General features: G+C 56.3%; 1 protein-coding gene across 6 annotated transcripts in view; it reads left to right on the top strand.

Moving 5' to 3' along the window:
- CTBP2 (C-terminal binding protein 2) overlaps positions 1-18,053 on the top strand; it is a 167,599-nt gene extending 149,546 nt beyond the window's left edge. For all 6 annotated transcript variants that reach the window (XM_040254495.1, XM_040254500.1, XM_040254497.1 and 3 more), the window contains 8 exons: positions 5,963-6,117; positions 6,398-6,542; positions 10,224-10,430; positions 13,711-13,925; positions 14,107-14,237; positions 14,771-14,898; positions 15,387-15,504; positions 16,663-18,053. In XM_040254495.1, the coding sequence (XP_040110429.1) occupies positions 5,963-6,117; positions 6,398-6,542; positions 10,224-10,430; positions 13,711-13,925; positions 14,107-14,237; positions 14,771-14,898; positions 15,387-15,504; positions 16,663-16,843 (1,280 nt within the window). In that variant the 3' untranslated portion in view covers positions 16,844-18,053. The remainder of the gene's footprint in view (positions 1-5,962; positions 6,118-6,397; positions 6,543-10,223; positions 10,431-13,710; positions 13,926-14,106; positions 14,238-14,770; positions 14,899-15,386; positions 15,505-16,662) is intronic.
- The last annotated feature ends 294 nt before the right edge of the window (positions 18,054-18,347 follow it).

Genomic DNA, 18,347 nt, shown 5'->3' with positions numbered 1-18,347 from the left:
TCGCTCGCTTTCCAGAACTGCTTTCTGAGTAAGCTCCAGCCAACTGCAGAACGTTTGCTGTTAACAGTGTAGAATAGTTTTCGTAACATGGATAAACATGTTTACAAAGCAAGGGAAGCCCGCCCCCCACGAGGCTCCACAGCCTCCTTCCGCAGGCAGGAGTCTGCTGCCCTAGGCCGCGGGTGGACAAGTAGACCCTTCAACACAGCCACGTTTGCGAGTTGAAAGCAGAGTCTCGGATAAGGGCTCGTTTCTGTCCCAGGGTCAGCATCTGGTTCCTCCTTGGCCCCACGAGTCACGAGCTGCAGCTCTGGGTCATGGAAACACCAGCCTGTGAAACATGCTGTTCGTCAGACATGGGGTCTGATTCTGGGTCTGACCTTCTGGGGATCGGAACTGACGAGCCCAGCCAAGAAGGGTGGGGCCATGCTGGGTTGCAGGAAATGGCCTTTTAATTGGGGAGCAGCTGCATTTAAGGGAGGGAGGGGAGATGCGATCAGATCCTTGCGAAGTGACCCGGGCTAGAGGGCTACAGGTGCGGGCCTGACGTGTCCCTCTCCGCCCACTCTGAGCTCTGCATGGCTGCGTCTCCCTGTTCTCCCCAGGGCCACCTGCACGTGAGGATGGGAGCCACCTTCTACCTCCTGGGCCCCCGTGCAGGTCCTGGGAGCTAATGACCAGCTGGTTGATCGTCTCCCCACCCTCTTGCTGAGCTGGGCAGAGCAGTGCGTTTTGCCTTGGGTCTTTCTGCGGCCCCACACAGGTCTCCGTCTGCTGGCCTTTCCGGGTGCTTGCCCAGGGTGTCAGCTGCCAAGACCAGTGATACCGCGCAGAGAATCCTGGGCAGCAGGGAGGACCTTAGTATGGACTTGGGATGCATGGCAGGTCCTCTTCCCTCAGGGGTCCCAGCCCCACCTGTGCGTCCTGTGAGGCCTCAAACGGCAGCCTCGCTGTACCTGTCCAGCCCCGTCTGTGAGCAGAGAGGTGACCCCGCACAGGTGTGGCCGTCTACACACGTGACTGTCATCCATTATCCTGGCCAGCCTGGCTTTGGGGACTCTGAGGTTGCTGCGGTGTGGGGACACTTCCTAAAATCTGGTCCGTTGTTAAAAGGGGCCTCTCTGCCTGCGGGGTCAAACATGATTATTACAGCCACTATCTTTAGGGTAAAATTGCACAACGACTAAAATCCAAAAGCTGCAGAATCACGTCTCAGACAGTTTGGTTCTTGAATTGCAAGTGACAGAACCCAACCTTTAGAAACTGATGCATGGTTCTGTAGGATGTCCACTGAACTCACTTGGTGTCCAGAAAGGCCAGGAAATACACCACAGGGCCGCTCTACATGGCATGAGCACGTCTTCCCGTTTCTTCAACTGCAGCCCCATCAGCCTGTCGCCTGGGGGAAGGAGCTGGTGCTGTTATCCAGATAAGGTGGCATCAAGGCTGGGGGCCTGAAATTTACCCATATCTCCCTGGGGCACCCCCTTTTAACAAACCTCCGGCAACTCAGCCTGTTGTGGTGTTTGTTTTCCACTAAATGTGTCTAATTGCACAATTATTTGTGTGCAGTTGCAGCCTGAAGCAACACCAGGCCCAGGGGCAGACATCAGAGGTAGCCTCGAGCTGGGGCGCTGTGTCCCTGCTTGTGAGGAAGCGAGCCTGAAACCAGCAAGTAATTGACACTAGGGGAGTTGGCTGAGCTTTCTCTGCCCTACAGACTTAATGCTGGACACTGATACACTTTCCGAGGTGTATCCAGGTGCAGTTGGAATTATTCTGAAATGGGTGGAGTGAGTTCATCAATGGGAAGGGAGACTGGAGAAGGGCAATGGTCAGTCTGACTTGAGGGCCACCAGGACCCTCTGATCCTCATCATCAGGTGCTTTCTTGGCCTCTGCTGGGTCCTTGGTCCTGAGTTTCAGCTTTAGCATCAGTCCTTCCAATGAATATTCAGGACTGATCTCCTTTAGGACAAACTGGTTGGATTTCCTTGCAGTCCAAGGGACTCTCAAGGGTCTTCTCCAACAACACAGTTCAGAAGCATCAATTCTTCGGCGCTCAGCTTTCTTTATAGTCCAACTCTCACATCCATACATGACTACTGAAAAGAACCATGGCCTTGACTATACGGACATTTGTTGCCAAAGTAACATCTCTGCTTTTTAATGTGCTGTCTAGGTTGGTCATAACTTTTCTTCCAAGGAGTAAGCGTCTTTTAATCTCACAGTTAAAAGTGTTTCAATGCCAGAAGCACTAGAGAATGTCTCAGTTAATGTGAGGTGAGATGTAAAGTCTAATTGCTACTTCATCTTCCTGGCATTTCCTGGGTTCCTCCAGCAAGACTGTAGGGACATTGGGTTCTGGGCACAGTGGCTTGAAATTAACTGGATTCTGAGGCATGTGGCTTGATGAGTCCCATCTGGAACTGAGGGAGCATTGTCTATCCAGCATGGCCCCTTTGTAGAATCCGACCTTGACAGTGACCTGGCTAATCCGTCTTGTCCTCAGTGCTGGGGCCTCATGTGGCCCCCTTAAAGCCTGGCTCTACACTGTGGTCCCTGCACTTCATCCAGAACACCTGTGAATCTCGCCCACGCCCACCTGCCAGCCAGCCATCCCCCCTCAGCATCCTTCCCCAGCCTTTGCACCTGAGCCTCGTGGTCCCCCTTGCGTCTCTGACTCCTGCCTTACCATAGAGAGCTTGAAGCCGATATCCAAGCCTCAGGCTTCAGGAAGCCCATGGGTCTTGTGCGTTCTGCATGCCCAGCCTGAACAAGGGCAAAGGGTGGGTTTCACCAAAGAGAAAGACGACCCAAGTCAGGGAGGGAGGCAATCGCTAGGCAACCCGGAGTTTGTTTCCCAGGTAACGGAATGCATGCACTGATGCTGTGGATGGACACGTTGCAGCACTGGCCCCTCAGCCTCTCCAGATGCCTGCCTGGTGCCCACTGTTTTCCTGTGTGACGCCTTTTTAATTAACCGCTTGGATCTCTAGTTGTGATCATGAACTTTACAAATGTTGTCTGGTTAACCCTCCTGACAGCACCCCCCACCCTGGAGTGAAGTTGGGGTGTTCTTCACCCAGTGGGAGTGTCAGCCTGGGCCAAGTGAGCACGTTTACCCAAGAGGTCCTCCAGGGGCCCAGCTTTGGGCTTCGTAGGAGGTGTTGGGGGCAAGGTGAAGCTGGAGGAAGAGAATGGGTCCTTTCAGGCTTGCTTGTCTCGCCATCTTACCTCTCAGGGTGGGTGTGGACCCCAAGTTGGCACCGGCTGCCCCCCGCCCCTTCAACTGTCTCCTCCAGTGAAGTGCTTTCCACCTTGTGCTTCCTCGTCTGCTAACAGGACAGTGGTGCCGTCTCAAGGGTGAGGGGAGGGTGTGGGGCGCCAGGTGACATCCCTGCTCCCCACTTCTCCCTCTGCGGGGTGTCCAGGGGTCCTGTCTGCAGTTATCACTCTTGGTCTTTGGGGTATGTTCTCCCCATCTGCACACAGCACCTTGGCTCTCATGGACCTTTCCGTTGGGGCAAAGCAGGATGCTCGTGGGGTGCGCACCAGCCCCCCCAAAAAGCAGCTGGCCTCAGTGCTGTGGGATGTGGGCTGGGGACCCTGTCCCCACTTGGGAACTCAGCTTCCCTTGGCTGCCCCCCTTGGGGGATCCGGGTCCCGAGGAGGCAGTAGGGGTCTGGCTGCCACTTGAGGGCTGGGAGGGACCTTGATCACTTGTGAGCCCCAGCCCAGTGCTGCCCAGAGGTAGCCTGCTGCCCCCAGCCACCCCGGCTGGTTCTTCCCAGGCCAGAACAAAAGGCTTTTCTCTGCTCGAGTTCAAAGAGACAGTTGTCCCCCGAGGCTGCAGCTGTGGCGTGGGAGAGCTGTCCGGGACATGTCCAGGTCGTGCAGGCGCTGTGGGGCTGGGTCCTGAGCCCTGGTGGCCAACAAAGGAGGGGACTCACCCATGGCCGTCTCATGGCTACCGCGAGGGGAGCCCTTTCTGGTGGTTCTGGGCTGGAAGACTGAGGCCCCACGTGTGAGCACGTCAGCAGCTCCTGCTTTGGCCTTCGGGAGCCTGAGTGAGCCCAGTGCTGAAGAGGATACAGAGATTTTGTGCTCGGCCTGGCCCTGGTGCAGTGACCATGGTCAGAGTTTATCTGAACATCTGAGAACCTTAGATGTGTGGAAGGCTGTCTTGTGACCTGTGATGCCAGCTGATTGCACTATGGTCCTTTGAGAAGAGTCATTCGCAGGTCCCCGGCAGGCCACCACACACACACCCACACACACACACACACCCCAGCACTCACACATATACACACACGCTTGTGATTTGGTAAGAAAACAGGAGTGGCCCTGTCCTGGCCACCGGGTGCTGCAGTTCCTCGTGGTGATTTAACATAGTGAAAGGTGCTCAGTCATGTCCAACTCTCTGTGATGGAATTCTCCAGGCCAGAACACAGGAGTGGGCAGCCTTTCCCTTCTCCAGGGGATCTTCCCACCCCAGGGGTTGAACCCAGGTCTCCCGCATTGCGAGCAGATCCTTCACCAGCTGAGCCAGCAGGGAAGCCTGAGAATGCTGGAGTGGGTAGCCTCTCCCTTCTCCAGAGGATCTTCCCGACCCAGGAATCAAACCAGGGTCTCCTGCATTGCAGGCAGATTCTTTACCAACTGAGCTATCAGGGAAGCCCAGGAAGGTGATTGAACATGGGGGCCAAAAATCCAAGCCCTTGCAGTGTGAATGTGAAGGGAATGGTTTGGTCATAGAGGATGAGTTGCCCTGGGCTGATGTGTGGGCCCGACGATGGGTCCCCACAGCAGAGGGCAGAGCAGTCCTCCGTCATTTGGGTTGGAGGCACGGTGCCACTGGAGAATGTGGACTTAGGCAGCGTGCGGGCAGGCCCGCCCCCTCGCCAGCTGTGGGGTCCAGCATCCTTGGTCTCCATTGGAAGCATCAGGACATGAAAACAGCTCTGGCTGGTCTATGTAGCTGACTTGCACTGTGGTCCTTTGAGAAGATTCCTTTTGTCAAATCCCCAGCAGGCCTCCTGTGCCCCCACCACACACACTTCTTGTCCACCACCTCAGACTGGCCTACACACACACACACACACACACTCACACTGTCATATACACGTAACCCTTCTCCACCACCTCACCTGACCGCTTCTCCCCAAGCCCAGTGAGAGGGTGCATGTCTCCCACGGGTTTCCTCCAGGAAGCTCTTACAGGATGGTGTTGAGTCGCTCAGTCGAGTCCAAGTCTTTGTGACCCCATGGACCGCAGCACGCCAGGCTCCTCTGTGCTCCACTGTCTCCCATTTTGTTCAGGTCCATGTCCATTGAGTTGGTGATGCTATCTAACCATCCTGTCCTCTGTCGCTCCCTTCTCCTCCTGCCTTCAGTCTTTCCCAGCATCAGGGTCTTTTCTAATGAGTTGGCTCTTCGCATCAGGTGACCAAAGAATTGGACCTTCAGCTTCATCCCACAGGATGCTGACTAACGTGTCCCTCTTGTTTCACTTCAGCACATGCCACGCATGTTTAGAAGGGCAGTGGGGCCTGGCAGGGACAACAAGGCACGGCAGAGGGGCCAAGTGAAGTCTGCTCTACCTCCAGGAGCCGTGGCCTAGACCCCCTCGGATGTCCTGAAGGTCTCTGGGTCTTGGAGGTTTAGGGGCAGCCGGGTAGCCCTGAGGCTGTGTCCCTGGTGGCAGCAGCTGATGTGGGCTTGACCTGATTTCACATGGTGATAGGGCTGGCCGCACGTGGCCCCGTGGAGGGGCATCTTAGCTCCTCTGCCAAAATGAGCTGCACAGATGTTTCTTCTCTGTCTCCTGGGCTGGTCCCAGAATCCTCCCAGGAGGGAGGCACGTGGATGCTGGAGTGGGGACACCTCCGTGGGTGCCCCCCACCACAGCTAGGGGAGCCCCGGCCACTTGGCACACACACCCTGTCCCCTCCCTCCTCCCAGGTATCCGCCCCCAGATCATGAACGGCCCCCTGCACCCCCGCCCCCTGGTGGCGCTGCTTGACGGCAGAGACTGCACGGTGGAGATGCCCATCCTGAAGGACTTGGCCACCGTGGCCTTCTGCGACGCGCAGTCCACCCAGGAGATCCACGAGAAGGTGCGCCCCGCCCCATCCTGTCCGCCCGGCTGGGGTTGCCCCCTAGATATTCTACCCTGGTCTCTGCTGGCCAGTGCCTTGCCCCTCCTCCCTGAGCCTGCCCCTTGCCCCCATTCCCTGGCATCACCCAGAGTCACCACCAGGCCCCCAGAGCCCCACCAGGGCCCTCTCCCCTAGGGGGACACTGTGGACACCTAGGCCGCATCCTCACCGGTCATCTTCCTGCCAGAATTCAAGGGTGATGGGGGCGTCCAGCCGTGCTCTGCTCGCCCCTTCACAGGTTTTAAACGAGGCGGTTGGCGCCATGATGTATCACACCATCACGCTCACCAGGGAGGACCTGGAGAAGTTCAAGGCCCTGAGGGTGATCGTGCGGATAGGCAGCGGCTACGACAACGTCGACATCAAAGCTGCGGGGGAACTCGGTAAGTGCCCGCCAGTGCCTGCCAAGTGCCCGGTGGAGCAGACGAGGCCGGAACTGAGACAGCGCCCTGCTGGCTCCGGGCAGGAGGGTGGTGGCTGGTTTCAGAGGGAACCTAGCCAGCCAGACACACCTCCCTGCTGGGGGCAGAGGCCCCATCAAGGGGCCTGGGGGCTGTGCTGGGCTGTCTCATTTGGGAAGGATGTGAGCCAGGCGAAGCCACAAGCCCTCCACTGCAGAGGGGACTGTGTGAGCGGCCGCAGCCCTGTGCCAGCCGGCCAGGACCCATCAACCGAGGTTACTCTTGCTGAGCGCATAGCTTGGTGTTCCTGGGGTGGGGGGCGCCCTTTTCTGGGTCTCCTCCCGTCCTGGGGTGGCGCCATCTCCCCAGGGCAGCTGTCCACACGGGAACCTTCCCAGGTCAGGGCAGTGCAGGGGGACCACTTCCGAGCGTCCCCCCGCCCGCCCAGCAGATGGGCACCTGAAGGCGGGGCTCCTGGCTGCTTTCCAGACCCCTGGCTGCACATTCCCCGAGAGAGGGCGTTGGCATGGCGGCCTGGCACCTGATGTGGGCACTAAGCGTGTTGGAGTGTTGGCAGAGATTCAAGGGCCCAATTTGAACATTCTTTGGCATTGCCCTTCTTTGGGATTGGAATGAAAACTGACCTTTTTGGGTCCTGTGGCCACTGCTGAGGTCTCCAGATGTGCTGGCATATTGAGTGCAGCACTCTGAACAGCCTCATCTTTCAGGATTTGAAATGGCTCAGCTGGAATTCCATCACCTCCACTGCCGTCATCACCACCACCAAGGGGCCTAAGCTTTGACCACAGGGGTCCCCAGGCTGCCCTGCTGTCTTTGGAGGGGCCAGGGAGGTCCTGCTGGACAAGTCCCTCTGAAGTCAGCGTCCTTGCTGTCTTGAAGCATGCCAGCCCGGCACCTAGTACGCAGGTTGTGATCCGCCTGGTGCTCTGCAACCATGAGGCTGAGGCGGGCACCTCCCAGTGGCCGGGAACCCAGGCCTCTGAGCCCCTGCCTGCTCCAGCAACAGGCAGGAGGGTACACGCGGTGCCCGGCTCCATCAGCTCAGCGTCACACCTGCGTGTGACCACCTACGCACGTGGGACCTGATGGTTCTGGTCGCAGCCCACTGACAGCCACCTGCCGCCTCTCCACCTGGGTGCACCAGGTGGGCTGCAGCTCCCCGCTGAGGTCCCCTGCGTGCATCCGGGCTGCACCCAGCTCCTGAGCCGCAGGAGCTTTATGGGCACGAGCAGGAAGCAGGGGAAACCTGACCCAGTGGGGCCTGTTCTGAGTGGTGCTGAGTCTGGTTTGATTCTTCATGAGGGCACGGGCCTGCTGTGCGATCTGGCAGGCGGTCTGGGAGTTCGGGCCCCAGCAGGTCGGGCTTGCTGCCCAGGTGACCCCTGAGGAAAAAGCAGGAAGTGGTCCCTGCCCCACGGGTTCTGCTCTTCCCCTCGCCCATCCCGAGTGGGGTGCCTCGTGGCAGGTGGCTCAGAAGATCGATCTTGGTTTTTTTCCGGGTGCCCCCTGGCCAGTCTCCAGCATCTCAACCCCCTTCCCAAGGGCTCGCTTGACCCCGTCCAAGAGAAGGCTCACGACAGGGGTCTGGCCGAGGGGGCTCCCACGTCCACCAAGTCACTCTCAGTCCCTCTTTGTCTCCACAGAGAAGCTTAGGGAAGACTTGCGCCTCCAGAAGCATGTCTAATGTAAACTAAAATTTTCCATTTTCCCCTGGCGCCAGAAGAATGTTTTTGTTTGAAAACAAACGTTCTTTGTGCTCTGGATGGAGCTGAGATCCCAAGTTCAAGCAGCGACTGAGAAAGTGGGGCCCGGCTCCCCGAGGGCTCCGCACCCTTCCCTCTGCCCCACCCCCTTCCCGTCTCCACGGTGTGGCCCTTTGCGGCGCAGCCACCCGCATGTGTGTGCCATCGGGCTTCCTTGCCTGGACCCGGCCGTTGCTCTGGGGCGGGGCCGGGCTGGATGGGGGAGGTGCCTGCCGTCTATGCAGTCGCAGGGGCTGTGCCCGAGTGGGGCCCCGTGGCCCTTACCCCTACCCCTAACCGCGGAGGCCAGCTCGGGGCCTGCGATGTCGGGTTGGAGGATGTAAACTGCGTGTCCGCGGAGGCCTTTTCACTGATCCCCGCTCTGATATAAGAGCGCGGCTTCAGGGTCATCTGCTGGGCTGTCGGAAAAGGGGCGTTTTCAAATGTGGAATCTGTGGAAGGAGCCTGGGCCTCCATCCAGCCATCCTTTGTCTCCACGTTGCCTTCGCCGCTTGTTCGGTCAGCTGACCTGTAATGAGGATGGAAGAGCAGGTGTCCCAGGTCTGCCCCTCCAGACGATGCCCCGGGTTCCTGGCCTGTGTTCCCAGGAGGGCAGCTCCCCTCCAGCACGCCCTAGGGCCTGGGCAGGTAGAGGGCGTGTCACCCCAAGGTCCAGGAAGGAGCAGGATGAGGCGGGCAGTGGGTAGCAAGAGCCCGTGACCAGACCGAGCACTGTCCCTCTGAGCCTTTCTGGCAAGCTTGCTGATGTGGTGTCCAGTCTGGCCCAGGTCAGCAGATGAGAGCAGAGAGCAAAAGCAGCTCCTCCTGGGGGGTCTCCGAGACCCCAGAGCTCAGGGAGGCCCTCTTGGGGTGATGACATAGAAGGAGGTGCTCCATGGAGTGGGTCCCGTGTCCTGTCTCTGCAGGACAGCGGCAGGGGCCCGACGCTGCAGCCCTGGTGTGTTTCCCGGGTTCCTGCGCCTGGGGTTCAGGGCGGACCTTTGCAGCCGGGCTGCCACGCTGGGCAGCTGGAGGAGCTGTCCCTCCCTCGTGTGACAAATACTCTCCTCCTCCCACCAGTGAGGAGGGTCAGTGCCCAGGCCCTTCCCACGGGAGACCTGGGGCAGGTCTCCCCGGAGGCCTCCCGGTGCTGGCAGACTCTGGCCTTCGTCTCTGCTCCTCACGCAGACCCCCGAGGGCTAGTTCTTCCGCAGCTGCTCTCAGCCCTGCAATGCTTTGAAAAAGCCGGGTGGGCACCTGTCCCTCGATCTTTCCAGCCCAAGCGGGAGAGGGTTTGGGGTCTGCGGGACAAAGGTGAGACTGGACTACAGATGCATCCTGTCCCAGCCCATGGGCCTTGAAGGTGTTTGTTTCTAATTCTGTCTTGCCTTTAAAAAAAAAAAAACCAGTAACAACACGTTCATGACTTTAGACTTTTAGAATACAATTTTCAACAAAAGGCCAGCCTCCATGACCCCCAACCACACCTTGAGAGGAGGATCCAGGAGTTCGTGTATGGCAAGGAACCTCTGGGTCTCCAGGCCCCGCGGCCTGCCAGGAGTGGGCCCTGCTCGCCGCCTTCCTGCCACTGGACGCGGGTGCTGGTCAGAGCTGCTCGCTCCTCACTCTGCAGAGACGTGGGTCTAGAAGCACGGGGCTGGGGGCACGTGGGGTCAGTGAGGGGCTGAGGGGCGGGGAGCCAAGCCCTGGAGAGCAATCCTCCTGGGATGGCCGTGGGGCTGGAGGCCCCCAGGCCACAGAGACCCTGACCCGCGGCGATGACACGCGCAGAGTGGCTTGTACCGGCCAACGCTGCCACCCTGGGTGGCCCGGAAGCCCTGGCGCTTCCCCACGGAACACGGGGCTCTGATGCCCGCGCCTGGCCTTCTGCCTCTCCCAGGGATCGCCGTGTGCAACATCCCATCTGCGGCTGTGGAGGAGACAGCGGACTCGACCATCTGCCACATCCTTAACCTGTACAGGAGGAACACCTGGCTGTACCAGGCGCTGCGGGAAGGCACGCGGGTGCAGAGCGTCGAGCAGATCCGGGAGGTCGCCTCGGGGGCCGCACGCATCCGCGGGGAGACGCTGGGCCTCATTGGCTTCGGTAAGTGCGCCCCGCCCACCGCCCGGGGAGGGGCTGCCGCAGGGACCCTCGGGGAGGCGGAGGCCCAGCCCTGGAACTCAGGCTTCACCGTAGCTGTAGGAGGACCTCTTAGGCCCGAAGAGGGCCGTGGCTGCGTGGCTTGGGAGGTCAGAGGTCAATGCTGGCTAGGGAGCTGAACCCCAGGGAAGATGGGGGCTGCTTCTGGAAGACCCCGCCTGATGGGTGTGAGGAAAGGAGGAGGCTGCAGGAGGGCGTCCCTAGGGAGGGGCCGTGCTCCCTGACCGCCCCCAGGGGCAGAGGGTGAAGGGCAGGTGCCCGCTTGACAACTGGTGCCCGGGTGGAAACCTGGGCAGCAGGCTGGGCTGAGCACCCAGAGGTGCCAGGCAGGGGTGGGTGCAAGGAGTCTCTGAAGGATTTCGAGCCAGACGGTCAGATCATCAGCTTGGAAAACTCACCAGGGGAAACACAAGACCCAGCGCCCACTGGCCGCTCTGGGGGGGCCTGGGGCGGGTTAGCCCAGTGGGGAGCTGGGGGTGGCACACACTGGGTGGAGAGAAGCCGGACTGCCAGGCTATAGGCAACACAGGGACCCGAGTCAAACAGGAGGAGGGCTCTTGCTTGCTGCTGCATGTCAATCCTGCTCCTTCCAGTTCTGTGTGTGACCTTGAGGAAAGGTCAAGAACTCTACCTCAAGGACCTTCCAACTCTCTCTGCCTCAGTCTCCCCATCTGTACATTAGGGATGAGTGATACACAGTGGCTGCCCCTTAGAACTCAAAGAAGACAGGAGAAGCCCATGGGGTCGGTCCTGACAGCAGGGCTTGGCTTCCAGAAGGTTCCCCCAAGCTGTCCCTCAGCCCTGAGCTTGGAGCTCTGTCTCTGAATAACAGGACCCCTGAGATGGCCATGGTGCCAGCTTCAACAGGTAGAGGGAGCGTCTTCCAGGCACGCACATGTTTCCTGCGCATCTTTCTTGAGTCTTAAGAGCCCACGTGTCAGGGGTGATCACACTCTTGCAGGTAAACTTGTTACAAGAGTCCAGCTTCGTTTCTTCCAGTGGAAGGTAGGAAAGGACTAAGAAATGCTGGTGCCGAGCCGTAGCGCCCTCTGCTGGTGCTGCAGGGCTTCCTGCTGCTCCAGGAGGTGGGCCTTGGAGCTGGCTCTTACACCATCGTGCACTCTTGCCCATGCGAGTGGCCCAGCCACGTGGAGGAACACTCGTTTCCATGGCTTCTGCCTCCAGGCATCACAGCAGGTTCTTAGAGGGGTCGTTTCTTGCGCTGTATCCTTCCCCATCCACCTTCTGAAAGCTAGTCCTGTGATGCCAGCCCGCCTGCTCTGGGCTGTACACCAAGCCCCCCAGCCCCACCCCGGTCACGGTGCCCCATACACACACAGTTTCTCCCTGCTGCCTCTGCTGGTCTGTCTGTAGCTTCCCAGAACTGCAGGCGGACCCGAGACAGGAGGGGGCTCGGTCGTGGGCAGCCTCGCCCCCTGCTGCCCGCCATCCCAGGCTGGAAGCACCCACTTGCCTAAGACTCTGCCCGGCTGCAGCAGCAGGCCCCCGAGTGTGGAGCGGGTGCCGCCAAACCCAGTTCATGCCACCACGTGGGGCCCTGGACGGGCCGGCCCGAGCTCAACCCCAGCCCGGGCTGGCCTGAGGACGGTGCTCAAGGCCAGCCTCCAGGTTGGGAACGAGCATGAAAGTCTGAAGGGAAAGCCTGCCATCGGTGACAGCATGTGTACACACACACACACGCGTGCCAAGACAGTTGGGATCTCCTTTCTGAGACTGGGTTTGACCTGCAAGTTGCGAACAAGCATGAAAATATGAAGGGAGACTCTGCCATCGGTGGCAGTGTGCACACACACACTAAGGCCAAGGCAGCTGGGCTCTCCTGAGACTGGGTTTTGACCAAGTCAGTAAGAGAATTCAGCATCGGGTATTGTACAGTTTAGTCAGGAAAACCCCATGGTGGAAAGGTGAGGGTCTGTGAATTTGAGAGCCGCAGAGCCGTGAGACGTAACGTTGAAACTGGCCGTGACCCTCAGGCCCTGGAGCTGCTACCCAGACCCCATCTCCCCTTAGCGCGTCAGGACATGGGGCGGGGGGCCTGAGGACCCACAAAGCAGAGTTGGGGTGTTCCGGTATTGGTTGTGAGCTCCCAGCACCCGCGTGGTGGGGGCGTGTCCCACATCTCAGGCTCATTAGAGGAGGGTCTTTGGGTCGCCCTTGTTCCCGGCCCATCTCTCATGCCAGCTTCTCTGCTGTGTGTGGCTGTAGTTCTTGCTTCACTGTGTGTTAGTGGTGACCCTGGGCACGGCTGACATGAGTATCCTGGTGACCCCTGCAGCTGTCCCTCCTGAAGGGCCTTATGAAACCTCCTCCTCCAAAGCACAGCCGCTGTTACCAGTGCTGCCTGTTGAGATGACGGTTCTGCTGGAGGGGGAGCCGGTCTGCCCCTGCCCTCTGGTGGGCTTCCCACCAAGATTTATTCTGTGCTGTCCCCGAACCAGCCCCTTCAAACATCATTCACACCATTTTGTGTTCCAGCAGAAAACTGCTCTGGAAAGTAAAGCGCTCCATCCCTGGGGGTCGGTGGGGGTCAGGGAAGCCTCTGCGTCCTGTCGGGTGATGTCACTGACTCGCCAGAGCGCCTGGTCCATGCTCTACACAAACTCAGAACCCCCCCCAGACCGGTTCCCCGTGGCAGTGAGTGCTCAGGCCAGAGTGCAGTAGTCAGTTTACCCCCTTCATGAGCAAACAAACCTAGTGGTAATTACATAAGAGAACAGTCCTGGTTCAACACTGAGAGCAATGACGAGATGAAGCTCAACTTAAGAAAGCTGCTGTGTAAGCAAACAGGAGGGGAAAGATAAATGCGAAGGGGAGAGAATGCTGGTGGTTGGGACGTAGGAGACAGACACGTGGCCACTAGATTGTTCTCTCTGGTTATGTTTGAAAATGTGCCCAACAATGACTGTTTTGAAAAGAAGCAACATCTGATAGTAAGTACACTTGATAAGCATTGCATTGCTCACCCAGGGAGCTGGCCCAGCTTCTGCCCAAGTGACCCAGGAAGGAAGAAGTGCTGGCATGGCATTGCCAAACCTTGGGTGTTCCTCCAGCAGCCACCACTGCTTGGCTCCAGCTAGTTCCCGGTCCCAGAAATAATAATGCAGGCAGCAGAGGTGGGGCACACCCTGCAAGGCCCCCCAGCCTGGTGACAAGGAGCAGGAGGGGCCGGCCTCACTCACCGGGACGCTCTCTTTCCGCACAGGTCGCACGGGGCAGGCGGTTGCCGTTCGAGCCAAGGCCTTTGGATTCAGCGTCCTATTTTATGACCCCTACTTGCAGGATGGGACGGAGCGGTCCCTGGGCGTGCAGAGGGTCTATACCCTGCAGGACTTACTGTACCAGAGCGACTGCGTCTCCCTGCACTGCAATCTTAACGAACATAACCACCACCTCATCAATGACTTCACTATAAAGCAGGTAAATGGAAACACACTGGAGAACTTCTCTCCAAATGAGAGGGGAAATGGGAAATGTCGGTGGACCCACCAACCTCCACTGCAGCCCCACTTTCCTCCTGAAACCTCGGTACCGGCACCTCCCGAGGGGGCAGCATCTGCTCACCAGCTTCTCTCCCACCCCGCCCCCCCCACCCCCCCAGATGAGGCAAGGCGCCTTCCTAGTGAATGCAGCCCGCGGCGGACTGGTGGATGAGAAAGCCTTAGCCCAAGCCCTCAAAGAAGGCAGGATACGAGGGGCGGCCCTCGACGTGCACGAGTCGGAGCCTTTCAGGTTGGTTTGGGGAGACTGTGGCGATGTTTGCAGCTGGAGCTCAGGACTCACTGGGACTTCTAGGCCCCAGGTCCTCATCCAACTCCTCGCTGTGAACTTGGGGCAGCTGCCCAAACAGGTCCTGGGGAGGTGGCTTTAACCAGAGGCTAAAGGACTCTGTTCTTCTAAGGGCTGTGCTATATTCTCACTAAGGGTAAAAGAGCTAGAAGTTCCCCCAAAGATCACCAGAAAGGGGGCAGGCAGAAAAACAGTGGGGGAGAGCAGGCTGTGTCCACAGCCCGACCATCCCGGTCAAAGGCAGGCCAGCCAATCCTCCGGAGAACTGTTTCCTCTTCCCGAGTACTCCTGACATTGTAATTACAGAGCAGTTGTATGAGTGGGTTCTGAAAATCCCAACCCCCTAGAACACACTGCAGAATCTGTTTTATCTGCGTCAGCTAACATCCCACATGGCCAAGAGCTCCCGTTTGACCAGTCGGACAGGGAGTGATGTGCACTCGTCTCATTTCCTATGTTTTTGTACATTCACCCAGCTTTGCTCAGGGTCCCTTGAAAGATGCACCGAATCTCATCTGTACTCCCCACACAGCCTGGTATAGTGAGCAAGCCTCACTGGAGATGCGGGAGGCGGCCGCCACCGAGATCCGCCGGGCCATCACAGGTGAGCAGGCCTTGCCGTGGGCAGGAATTGCTTTTAGGGGTCAAGTCGAAGAAATGTGAGTGAATTGGGCCATGCTGCTTTCAGAGGAAACCAATCCCCTTTTGTATTAGCCAACGTGAAGTTTTGCAGACCTGGAGGAGGAGCCGCCCTTGTTAGGCTGAGGGACCCATGTGGCTCAGGCCTGGAATGGGTTGTATGTTGGGAAATTATGAGCCAGCCCTTCCTATTAATGAGTAAGAGACTTGGGGAAACTTCCCTGGAGGCTTAGTGGTTGGGACTCTCTGCCTTCCAGTGCAGGGCGTGCGGGTTTGATCCCTGCTCGAGAGCGAAGATTCCCACATGCCTTGTGGCCAAAATACCAAAACATACACAGTACTGTAACCAAGACTTTTAAAATGGTCCAAAGGTAGAGAGACTAGCATGGTAGTTGTTCCCCCAGAACAGCTAATGTTTAACTTCATTGATTAATTTCAATCGTCTTATTCCAGGTCGCATCCCAGAGAGCTTAAGAAACTGTGTGAACAAGGAATTCTTTGTCACAACAGCTCCCTGGTCAGTAATAGATCAGCAAGCAATTCATCCAGAGCTCAATGGTGCCACATACAGGTGAGGAGAGGAACGGCCAGGGCCCCGCTCCCCAGGGGTGGGTCCGGGGCATAAAGCCAACGGGAGCACTGGCGGGAAATCCAGGCCCGTCCCCTCATCCCTGGTTTCGGTGAAACAAATTTTAAAGTTTTGGGGCAGAGCCAAGAATTTAAATTTCTATTTTAAAGGATACAGACTTTGAACCACTGTGCCAGGATGTGATTAAATATTTAGTGCGTGTAACAGGACCTGTACATGAAAGCTCCTGCTCTGGGCAAGCGGAGCTATTTCTTCCCAGGTCCCATGGCTTTATTTACATTTCACAGGTTCTATTAAAGTTCCGCTTGTGATTCCTCCTCATAAGCATTTTCAAGCCACACTTGAGCCCAGTCCCAGATTGGATTCCCCTGTACCCTTTAAGAGTCACATCCTAATTATTCCTCTAGACACAGCAAGGCTCCTTGGCCTTTAGGAAAACTGCTTGTGCCGGAGGGGCTTGCAGCTCACAGGGATCCTGTCCGTCCAGAGTCCCTTTGGGTGGTCCCTGACCAGAGTCACTGTCACAGGCTACAGGGTGAGGGGTAGCATAGCTTCCAGAGGGAAACACTCCCTGCTTTACCGCAGCTGTGAAGGGCTGGGTACCTCAGATGAATTCTAAAGCCCCTGCCTCATAAGTATGTTCTGTCCTCAAAAACTGTGAATGTACCGAGTCACGTTTGTGCACTGCGAACACACACAGAGCCATCCCTGTGCCCACAGTGTAAGAGGAACCCATGTCCAGCCGCCCTGCAGGTATCTTCAGGGGGCAGGCCTCCAGCCCATCGCCAGCTCACCATCTCCCCTGCTGCCCTTCCGTGTCTGTTACAGGAACACATAACCAGGGTAGGAAGTCACGCTTAGGAAGCGCACTTCATGCTGTTAGTGAAGTGGAAATCGCTCAGTCATGTCTGACTCTGCGACCCAGGCCAGAACACTGGAGTGAGTGGCCTTTCCCTTGTCCGGGGGATCTTCCCAACTCAGAGATCGAACCCAGGTCTCCCACACTACAGGCAGATTCTCTACCAGCTGAGCCACAAGGGAAGCCCATGCTGGTAGGATTCCATAAAAAAGGCAGAGCCAAGAGGTCGGCAACTTCCGGACCCTGAACTTAACCAGCCCTCTCTCTCGTGTGCTCCTCAGATACCCGCCAGGCATCGTGGGCGTGGCTCCGGGAGGACTTCCTGCTGCCATGGAAGGGATCATCCCTGGAGGCATCCCGGTGACCCACAACCTCCCCACAGTGGCACATCCCTCCCAAGCTCCCTCTCCCAACCAGCCCACAAAACACGGGGACAATCGAGAGCACCCCAACGAGCAATAGCAGCGAGTGATGAAAGGTAATCATTCAGATACACCTGGGACCAAGAGACAGTGAAAAATGAACTAAGAGAAAAGGAATTTGACAGTCTTTTTAACTGATTCTGGACATATATGCATCATTGACGTTGCAGTGTTACAGCTACAAAAGAGCTAGAAGCCGAGACGTGGGAAAACTGAAGATGTCGTCTGCTTGCAGAAGCGCTGAAAGAGACTAGGACGTGATTTATTAACGACCAACTTCTGTTATTGTGTGTTAAGTTTTTCATCTGTGCATCAAATCACAAAGAATAAATATAGATCTTTTTCCTTTATCAGTCCCTTGGGCACAGGAGGTCCTGAACACCTTGCTCTAGAATGTTGCATCAAGAGTTCCAAACATCAAAATAAAATATTAAAGAGGAAATCCCCACCCTATGACTCTAGTCCCTTCAGTCCACCGGACTGGTTACCTCTTTTGCTAATAGGAAGATTAAATTACTACAAAATGGGGAGAACGCTGTCTGCCTGTGTTAGACACCGCGAGCACAGGAGTGAAGACAGTACAGGCTCCTGTACAGAGAATTCTCCCCCATCTGAACTGCGTACTGAGCGGGCAAGTTGGTTGTGAGTTCAGTAAAACCCTCTGATGATGCAAAAAAAGAAAAAAGTATTAAGTTTCACAAGCTGTTTGTACTCAAATATATTTTCTCAGTTTCAGATCCTCAGCTATTTTATTGAGTGGAAAGTCTTGAACTGAAAGGGTTCAAGAAGAATAATGTTGCATTTCCTTATGTCTCAGGAAACACTTTTTATGGTAACTTGTCAGATTGTCTATGAACAAACCCACTTTTTTAGACATTGATAAAGTCTTCTTTTCTTCACGTGCTATTTTATACAAGAACACTTCAGGTGTGTTATTAGATGTGACTGATTTTAACAAATCCTATTAGATTTGTATCAACTAGTTACATGTTATATTCATAGTCTTTTGTGAATCATCGCCTTTTTTGTTTAAAAGATGGCCTATTTTGAGCCTTTGTATAGGTACATTCCTGTTTTTGTGACAAAAAAAACTTAAAAACTGTCCCAAACAGAAAAATAATGGCTATCAGAAATATGTTTTGTTTTAGTGTGAGTTACCGTTACTGTATCTGTTTATTGTAAAGGTGGACATTTAGCGTTCAGTGCAGTTTTCAATAAAAAGTAATAAAAACTTCTGTTAAGCTTTGAAATTCAAGCACATCTCACTAATGTAAAAGTTCTCTCGAGATGTTAACTGCATTTTCAATTAGCCCATTTCTTTCCCAGCTCTTCTTATTCCCAGGTTCAAAGATTAATACTTTCCTACCTATTTCATAACCAGACTCAAGAATGCTCGTAATTACTTCATGTGATAAACCAAAACTTCACATATGTCCATTCTTAAGATGAAATGGGTGGGTTAGAACTAAGTCAATTCAAGAAACAAAACTGGTTAAGTTTGAGTTTTGATTTTAATTTACCCAAAAGTAAAATTACCTGACCTG

The sequence above is a fragment of the Oryx dammah genome, unplaced genomic scaffold (assembly GCF_014754425.2).
Source record: "Oryx dammah isolate SB20612 unplaced genomic scaffold, SCBI_Odam_1.1 HiC_scaffold_14, whole genome shotgun sequence".
Taxonomy (NCBI): domain Eukaryota; kingdom Metazoa; phylum Chordata; class Mammalia; order Artiodactyla; family Bovidae; genus Oryx; species Oryx dammah.
Note: the sequence above shows the minus strand (reverse complement) of the source record. Positions and strands in the feature narration are given on the sequence as shown.